This window comes from Psammomys obesus, unplaced genomic scaffold (genome assembly GCF_907164565.1).
Source record: "Psammomys obesus unplaced genomic scaffold, mPsaObe1.curated_primary_1811, whole genome shotgun sequence".
NCBI classification, from domain to species: Eukaryota; Metazoa; Chordata; class Mammalia; order Rodentia; family Muridae; genus Psammomys; species Psammomys obesus.
The window spans coordinates 4461301-4470973 of record NW_026596155.1 but is presented as its reverse complement, the minus strand read 5'-3'; the positions used below and the strand labels follow the sequence as shown (position 1 = coordinate 4470973).

General features: G+C 46.1%; 2 protein-coding genes across 3 annotated transcripts in view; both read left to right on the top strand.

The window, feature by feature from the left end:
* Positions 1 to 885: 885 nt before the first annotated feature.
* On the top strand, positions 886 to 1633 carry LOC129667106 (nascent polypeptide-associated complex subunit alpha-like). The gene has a single exon (XM_055594552.1). The coding sequence runs from the start codon at positions 928 to 930 to the stop codon at positions 1525 to 1527; it is 600 nt and encodes a 199-aa protein (XP_055450527.1). The 5' UTR covers positions 886 to 927; the 3' UTR covers positions 1528 to 1633.
* Positions 1634 to 8942: 7309 nt separating this feature from the next.
* The window catches only part of LOC129667124 (uncharacterized), a 46661-nt gene continuing 45930 nt past the window's right edge, over positions 8943 to 9673 (top strand). Inside the window, exon 1 of one of the 2 annotated variants that reach the window (XM_055594609.1) lies at positions 8943 to 9047. In XM_055594609.1, coding sequence (XP_055450584.1) covers positions 8970 to 9047 — 78 coding nt within the window. In that variant the 5' untranslated portion in view covers positions 8943 to 8969. Of the gene's footprint in view, positions 9048 to 9171; positions 9585 to 9673 lie in introns of those variants that run through there. The other variant, XM_055594610.1, reaches the window with a different exon arrangement.

Genomic DNA, 9673 nt, shown 5'->3' with positions numbered 1-9673 from the left:
AATAAATAAATAAATAAATAAATAAATAAATAAATAAATAAATAAATGTAAGAATTTAAAGAGTCTTTGGGCTAGAGGTGGTTCTGCAGTTCAGAGCATTTGTTGCTCTTGCAGAGGACCCAGGTCCAATTCTCCGAACCCAAGTGGTAATACCAGCACTCTCACAGTGAGATGGGAGGTAGAAACAGGAGAATCGCCCAGAAGCTCAATGGCCAGCTAGCCTGGAGTATGCAGGAACAGAAACAAGATAGACCTTGATTCAACAAGATGGAAGGAGAGACTCACACTCCAAAAGTTGTCCTTTGACCTCCAGATGCACGCTAAGCACGTGCATGCACAAACACACACAAACAAATAAAATGTAAGAAAGATAAAATACTTTTTTTAAATCATTAATTCCACACTTGAGCCTACCAGATAACTGAAAACAGAATAAAACCTGGATTTCTGCCTTCATTCCCTTTACTCTGGGCTACCTGCTAACGTCGGCACATAAACTCAAGCACCATCTGTCTAAATGCCAGACAGACCTAACTATTTCATTCCCCTTCGTAGCTGTCTTAGGTATGGTTACAATTGCTGTGCTGAAACACCATGATGAAAAGCAACTTGGGGGCTGAGGGTGTATCACTCACAGTTCCATGTAACAGTTCAGCAAAAGCAGTGAGGGCAGAAACTCAAGCAGGGCGGGAACCTGGAGGCAGGAGCTGAGGCAGAAGCCACAGAAGAGTGCGGCTTCCTAGTTCGCTTCCCATGGCTTGCTCAGCCTGCTTTCTTCGAGAACTCTGCCCATCAATCACTAACTAAGAAAATGCCCTACAGGCTTGCCTACAGCCCAAGCCTATGGAGGCTTTATTTTTTAAGATAACTTTTTTTTTTTTTTAATTTAAGAAATCCAGGATTTTGGTTCCGTGTTCTCCGCACAAAATGCCTGGTGAAGCCACAGAAACCGTACCTGCTACAGAGCAGGAGTTGCCACAGCCTCAGGCTGAGACAGGGTCGGGGACAGAATCTGACAGTGACGAGTCAGTGCCAGAGCTTGAGGAACAAGACTCCACACAGACAACCACACAGCAAGCCCAGCTGGCAGCAGCAGCTGAAATCGATGAAGAACCAGTCAGTAAAGCAAAGCAGAGTTGGAGTGAAAAGAAGGCAAGGAAGGCTGTGTCCAAGCTTGGTCTTCGGCAGGTTACAGGGGTCACTCGAGTCACTATCCGGAAATCTAAAAATATCCTCTTTGTCATCACAAAACCAGATGTCTACAAGAGCCCAGCTTCAGATACCTACATAGTTTTTGGAGAAGCCAAGATTGAAGATTTGTCACAGCACGCACAGTTAGCAGCTGCTGAGAAATTCAAAGTTCAAGGTAAAGCTGTTTCAAACATTCAAGAAAATACTCAGACTCCAACTGTACAAGAGGAGAGTGAAGAGGAAGAGGTTGATGAAACAGGTGTGGAAGTTAAGGACATAGAATTAGTCATGTCACAAGCAAATGTCTCGAGAAAAACAACAGTAATGATATTGTAAATGCTATTATGGAATTAACAATGTAACTATTTGACAGCAAGGACATCTCCCCCCACCCCTTCCTCCCTTTTGGGTGTTTGAAAAGTGGAACTACAGCTTTGAAATTTGTGCTGTTTCTATCACTAATAAAGTTATGGCTTCTTGTTGGATGAAAAAAAAAAAAAAAGAAATCCAGGATTAGTACAGGTATTTGTTATGGGAAAACAGGAAGCAGTTTCTATCCACTAGTATTTATTTAAAAGCATTTAACTTCAAATAATGTCTTACCAATTACCTCACTTATTCAGGGACTGCTTGAGCATCTAAACATGGCAAGTTGACCTTTCACTGTTGACTCACCCCAACCAGTGAGGCTAAGTAGGTGGACTTTGAAGACAAAGATCTGAGTAGGGGAACTAGGGGACTTCAGGATTTTGCACTCAGATGTAGCGTATACAAAGCACTCCTCTTTTTTGTTACTAAAGCAAACAAGAGCACTGACTGAAGGAATTTGAGGTAAACATTCCAAACACCCCCTAATTACTTATATATTGGTTTTGTTTTGATTTATTTTCAGGTCATTCCCACTACAGTTTCTCCTCCCTCCACTCCTCCAGACTCTGCCCCAATTCACCTTCCCTCTCCCCAAGCTCCACTTCTCCATTTTCCTTTAAAAAAAAAAAAAAAAAGCAAGCCTCCCAGGAATATCTACCGATAAAGAGTAGGCACAGGCCCTCATATCAAGGCTGGGTGAGGAAACACAGTAGGAGGAAAAGGGTCCCAAGAGCATACAAAAGGGCCAAAGATACCCCCAACCTCCCACTGTTAGGAGTCCCACAAAAACGCCAAGCCAACAGCCATAACAAATATGGAGAGGACCTGGCACAGATCCATTGAGACATTTTCTTCATTGAGGGTCCTGCTCTCAATGAAGATGACTTTAACTTGTGTCAAGTTCACATAAAACTCTGCAGCACACCAGGATGAAGGCACAAATGTAAAAGTAACTGAGGTATCCTATTGTCATCTTTATACATGTCCTGTTTCTGACCCCCCCCCAAAGGTGCCTAGAGGTCAGTCGTTGCTCTAACCTTCAAGTCGCCTTAGACAGGTGGGTGTAAACACCTGTCTACCTGTCTTGCAGGGTAAACAAGGCCACTCACCCATTCCTTACACCCTCAGTCCCACCCAACATTGTGACCAGAGAAAAGCTAATCATGGGAAAACCAGCTGACCCCTCCAGCAGCAGGGACTTCTTTGTATCGCCCCGAAGAAGCAGAACGAAGACAGAGAACCAGTCTAGGGCTGCTCAGCTATGGAAAGCTCTTATCCCTCTATCCCGGTTCTTCCTCTATCTATAAAGCTCATGTAAGCGCCTTAGAGAGGGACTCAGGATCACTAGACCCTTCTTTTTTTTTTCCTCATCCTAATGCATATTGATTAAATCTTTCTCTGCTTTCCACCATTTCTCTCTCTTTAACTGGAATACTGGGATGGAGGGAGCAAGTCTAGCATGTTGGGCTGTGGACCCTAACCCTCATTCTCCAGCCCATCGATGCTTGCCACCATTATTACTGTGCAAGGCTCCTTTTTTCCAGTTGCTCTCAGCTTCACTGCTTAATGTCAGAATGTCACTGCAATGAGACCAGCTTTATTCAGCATATTTTTACTGAGCAAAAATGTGGTAGCACATTACCTCAGAATTAATGTATTTCATTTCCCCACGTATAAGTAGTGTGACCAGTGCTTCGAATTCAGCCATGTTACAGGTAACACACATACCTGATATAGACAGAGTAAGCTTATAAGACACGAGTCAACATTTCTTTTGTATGGGACATAGGGTTCAACAGGAGATTGTTCTCACAGGAGACTGTCTCATCACTTTTGCTGCTGCTTTGTCAAATCCAAGTTTATTGCACTGAGGTAAAGGAAACTGAGTTCATGTCTTCAACTCCCACCAGGTACCCCAGGACATAGTCTTTTTTTTTTTAAGCTATGCTAGTGGAATCGATAAAGAATCCTCACAGAAAGGAACGGGGGGGGGGGTATGGAAGGGTAAAGGAGCTGGGAGGAAAGAGCACTGACTAGATTTATAGCAACTTGACACAAGCTAGAGTCATTTTGGAAAAAGGAACCTCAACTGAGAAAATGTCTCCAACAGATTAGCCTGTGGTTGAGCCTGTGGTGTGTTCTCTTACGTGACAAATGATATGGGTGGGCCGAGTGGTGCAACCCTCAACTGGTGGTCCTGGGTGCTATAAGAAGGCAGGGTGTGATGGACCAGCCTAGCTCCATCTTCAGATTAGAAGCCATATTATAGGTCAAAATAAGTTCATTTTTGTTTTCTGTAAAACTTAAGTTTGCCCATGTGTTGCCCCATTTTCTAGAACTTGACATGTTTCATATTCCCCGTACCCTGACCTCCACCCTGATAAGAAGTTCCACCAAGGGGCTTAAGAGATGGCTCAGTGGTTAAGACCACTGTCTGCTCTTCCAAAAGACCCAGGTTCAATTCCCAGCACCCACATGGCAGCTCACAACCATCTGTAATGCCAATTCCAAGGGATGTGACACCTTCACACTAATGCACATAAAATTAAAAAAAAGTTCTGCCAAATAATTTTTAAATGTTCTGCCAAGTTTTTGCATAACCAAAAACCTTGAAGTTTTTGAGCTCTATAAACCTCACTTTCTCCTGTGTTCGGTGCTATTCTCCCAAACTCCACTGGAAGGTGATATCCTGGTCTGGCAGAAAATAAAGCTACCTTAATTTGACTAAAAGAATTTGGGTGGGATTAACAGGCGAGTGAGCCACAAGGAGAATGCTACTAAACAGCTCTCTCCCATGGCCTCTGCATCAGTCCTTTCTCACAGATTCCTGTCTTGAGTTCTACTCTGTCTTCCCTGGATAATGGACTACAGGCTGTAAAGCAAAATAAGCCATTTCCTCCCCTGGGTTACTTTTGTCATGGTGTTTCATCACAGTAATAGAAGCCCTAAGATGGGAAGGCTAGCCCAATGAAAGGGTACATCAAAGCTATATGGACACTTACTATCTCACAACCCAATTTTTAAAACTTGGAAGGATGGTAGAATACATCCTTTAAATTTAAAAGACAGGAATACTGGAGTTTAAAGGAGTAGGTGGGGCTGAGATGGGATAGGATATGGAGGATATTAGCATTAACTGTCAAACTTGGCACAGCCTAGAATCTCCTGAAAAGGCATTTCAACTGAGTCTATTAGGTTAGTCTCTAAGAATGTCTATGAGGTTTTCTTGATGATAATTGCTGTAGGAAGGCCCAGTCCACTGTGGGTGGTCCATTCCCTGGGCAGGTAGTCCTGGGATAGATATTAGAAAGCTAGCCGATGAAGACGCCATGCACTTCAGAAACAGAGCTCCGAGACCCCTGAGCCGGAACTGATCTGAATTCCCAGTCCCTGAGGAATAGCTGTCATCATGGTACTAGATGGCGCCATGCAGCTTCCAAAGGAAGGAAGCGACCAGTTGTCCTACCCAGCTATAATGCCTACAAGCCACACCAATGACCAGCATGACAAGATAATCTTCAGGGTGCAGTAGTGGTATGAATATCTTGGCTGTAACCAGTAGCTCTCTAATTGGACTTAAGATCCACTCAACAAGAGAGAAATCAGGCCTGGTGCTGAAAACATGATTAATCACTCAATGCTAGTGAAGTCAGGGTTAGAAGAGAATCCACAACTTCTAATTTACTAAACCAGCAAAATCCCTAACAGCAATCTATAAGCACTTGCTTGATACCCATAAATAAATGTAATCTTCACCTCTCATCAAGGAAACATCTCTGTAACAAAGAGACCACTACAGACCACAACCGATCAAAATGCAGAGTTGTGAAGTCCAGCACCAATGAATCCCTCTATGAAACACTCTCACCACACCTAAGGCTAAGGGAATATTGTGGAGGAGGGGGAGAGAAAAATTTTAATAGCCAGAGGATCAGGAAGTTTGCTGTGAGATGGTGTCTCCTAGTAACTTCAAAAGCTATATCCATAAAGTCTCACCAACATGACTGGCCAAACATGAGCTGAACAAGATGTCATCGATGAACATGCCAAACTGTATGAGAGGAAGACCATGAGCCTTCAACCGTACACAAAGAACTATAGTCAACTGAATAAAGTTGAGAGCAAGAGAGGTGATGTTTCCCAAGGAAGAACACACCAATTGATTACTCAGTGCCAAACAGTCATCCCTGAAAACATACAAGTAGATGGTTGTGAGCAACTGTGTGGGTGTTGGAAACTGAATCCTGGTCTTCTGCAAGAGCAGCCAATGCTCTTACCCACTAAACCATCTCTCCAGCCCCACGACAACTTGATTGGATTTTAGGCTCACCTCATGAGACTGGAACTCATACATGACACAACTAAAGTGGCCAAGACCCCAATATTAGACAGGTCATGGGCCTTGGAGAAAACCTACTATTATTCTGCTAAAGTAGCAGAAATAAATGATCCCCTGATGACATATTGCTGTGCCCACAGAACACAGCATTGCTCAACCCTCATCAAAGCTTTTTCTTACAGTTGATGATAATTAACACAGAGACTCACAACTGGACATTGTGCAGAAAGGGACAGACTTTGCAGCACTCAGGGCTAAACAGGACGTCTCCAGCAAACCCCTATCAAGGCTCAGGGATCTAAGCCAAAGAGGAGGTGGAGAGATTCTAACAGTCAGAGGTGAGGGATGACTCCAAGGAAACAGTATCTTCCAGTTACGACAGGGACTGATGCCCATATGAACTCACAGAAACTACAACCGCGCACACAAGCCCTGCAATGAGAAGAGGAAGTGGGCACAAAGTCCCACTCCTAACCATGAAGCCATTTACAGCTGATCTCTGCTGGGAAAATAATTTCCCCTGGGAAAGGGAAAAAGGCCTTGCATGGAGTATATCAACTGAGGGTACCAACCACACTTCAAGGCAGATGCGATGCTAGTGAGTAGTTGACCAACACAAAGACTTTTGTTTGTTTTTGGTATTTTGTTATTGATTTTCTTTTTTTCTCTCTTTTTTTAGTTTGTCTTTATTTTCACTTTTTGTTGTTTTTCTTGTTTTATTTTTAGAGAGAGAAAAACATGAAATTGGGTGAGGGTGAATAGGGAGAAATCCCACGCTTTATACTCAATTTTCACTTAATGATCCACACATTCCGTGGGCACCATTGTCTATCCATGCAAGACAATTCCATTTGAAATATATATACTATACGGTCTAATATAGATAACACGTTTCTGTGAATTTTGACTAACATAGTCACAGTGGAAGTACACCACAAAGGCAGAGGATGCCTCCCTAAGAGCTAGCGATGAAGGAGGCCCTGTGGGGCTCCCAAGCAGCACAGCTGTTGCCGCTGTCCTTGGCCACACACCATACTCCATGGTGAGAACCCACTCCCGAAGACTGCGCATTCGGCTGCCGGACGGAGAGATCAATCACAAACTGACCGGGAAACTCCCTCCCTGTGGGCGAGCTTTCACAGTGCTTGAAGGTGCTATGTAAGCTGTGACAGGGGACGCGTCGGTGGTTTGATCCAGCGCGGAGGCCTGGATGCTGCAATATTAACGCTCCAGGTAAGCTTTGCCTACTGGTGCCAACAGCGGCAGTTGGTAGTTAGTTATGGGGTAACTAACCAATTTTTAATTGGATCCGAGGCCCACACCACAGGTGACAATTCCATGCCTAGTACCATAATCCTGTCAAAAGTCCATAGCTGGGGAAGTCATGGGCCTTATAGAAACTACTACTGTTACTTTGCTCTCAAATGCCTCCTAGACACTTGAGTTCATACCCATCAACCCGGGCTGCTCTCAGCATTGGCCAGAGAAACTTCTTGCAACAGGCAGGAGCCGATGGAGAGATACCTAACTGAGAATGAAAGACTGAGTGCACCAGGCATGTACCTCAACCTCTCCCCACACCAGCGCTTAAGAAGCATCATAGAAGAGAAGGAAAAAAAAGAAATAGTTTAAGAGCCAAAAGACAAGCAGGAGTGCTTGAGTGCTGCCTTTTGGACATGCTGTGGCTGCCTTAGTTGCACAAGATCAACCCAGCTAAAATTCTGGCACAGATCTGATAGATGGCCTCAGGACCTCCCTTCCCTCTTTACTAATGGAGGGGGGGCTGTGGGGGTGAGACGTTTCCAGGGAGAGTAAACCATTCTATTTTGAGGACGTGGCCTCTGACAGGGCTCTGATACGCCAGGGTATGGCCCCACAGCCATGAACATATGGGAATACCAGATGGACTTAGTGGGTTAATTAAAAAAAAAGTCACAATGTTGGGATGGGATGGGTAGATACAGGGAGAGTTAGAGTGGGGAGATGTGAGACGTGGTCCTATTTCATTGTAAACATGTATGAAATTCTCAAAAACAGAGTTCTCACTAACGCACATATCACAAGCCAGAATGCTGCAATACAATATCCAGTGTATGCTAGTATTTTACAAAACTGCTTCATTTAAGCTAGTCTCCATTATATCGATTAGGATTCTGAGTCTCTGGGAAAAAAAAAAAAAAACACTCTCAACATAGTAAACGCAAAGAGTACTCCCGCTCACCTTTTCTCTGCCTTCTGACTGAGATACAGATTCCGGATACCTAAACAGCCCTTCTCTCCCTGCACCCGAGGCAAACCAACATTCTGCTCTGCTCTTCCTCTGATGCTTTGAACATTTGAGTCCCAGCACTCACAGATCACCGGAGACGAGCCTTTGTCCAGCATATGCTTTTCTGTGCACAAGAACAAATTCAGGGGTGCTTCGTCCCCCACAACCAAATGCAGCTGGTGCACAAGAGGCTCCATCATGTTTGATTAAATTTATCAGTGTGTTGGCTGCGTGGATGGGGTGTGCGTGTGTGTGTGTGTGTGTAGAGGCATCTTCCAAGGTTGCTCTCCACACTTTTGAGATTCCGTGGATCTGAAGCTTATCAATTCAGGTGGGCCAAGGGGCGTCAAGGATCCACTTGTCCGCACCACTCCCACTCCTCCAGGGCTCCCCCACGCTCCAGCCGCCCTGCCCCTCTCTCCCTCTCTCTTTTCTGTTTCGTTGTTTGTTTTCAACGTGGGTCCTGGGAATCTGAACTCGGATCTCCGTGGGGATTTTACCAACTCGCAGCTCTGCAGACACAATTCTATTCTAAAACCAACTCTTCGTCCCACGTGGCCGAGACTGTGACTGAATCAAGCAGGTAAGGCCCGAGCAGTTAAATAGCTCTCAAATGCTTTTGCGGTCGACCACCTGGACAGAGACCGCCCCGCGTCCCCGGCCCAAAGGCCCCGCTGGCCCCGCAGGTGGTCCCGCCTCCTCCCCTGCCAATCAGCCGCCGCTCGCGCCTGCGCAGAGCCGCGTCGGGCTGCGGTGGGCGGTTAGGACGGGCGAGCCCCTTCTCTCACTGGCCTGCCGGCTATGACGATCACCTACAGCTGCGTTGCGAATGGCCGAGCGGTCCTGGCGGAGCTGGCCTTGACCGGCGGCTCCTATCAGGTACCTGAGGGTTCGGCTCCTCGAGGCGGGCGCCCGCCGGGCCTCACCCCAGGACGCCGGGTGACCTCGGAGGCCGCTGGGATCCGGAGGCCCCACCCGGTCCAGGAGCTCTGGCTTGCAGGCGGGAGCCGCGTGGGCGCCACCCAGGGGTTAGGGCTGGTACTGCACGCGCACGTCCGGCCGGGACGTAGAGCATAGCCATCTTCCCAGCTTGGTAGTCCTTTTACAGGATTTTCTCTGCCCGGCCGGGACCTGTACTTCAGCACACACTTAGTGGACGTGTAATAGTTGCAAAACCCCGGGGTTAAAAAAAAAAAAAAAAAAAAAAAAAGTGAGGGCGACCTGACAGCGCAGCTTGGAATCTCAGCACACACGGGGTGGGAGGGCCATGGACTACGCAGCCACCGTCTCAAAAAAGTAAAGGCGGAAGGTGCCACGCTCAGTACACCGGAGAATGGCTGGGAGACTCCTGTTCAGAGAAACTGCGCCTAGCCTAGCACACGAAAGGGAGGATGAAGACACCGCAGAGAGAACATGGTATTTGGAGACTCCCAAGAACCTCACTGTGGCTAGGACACAGTGTGTGTGTGTGTGTGTGTGTGTGTGTGTGTGTGTGTGTGTGTGTG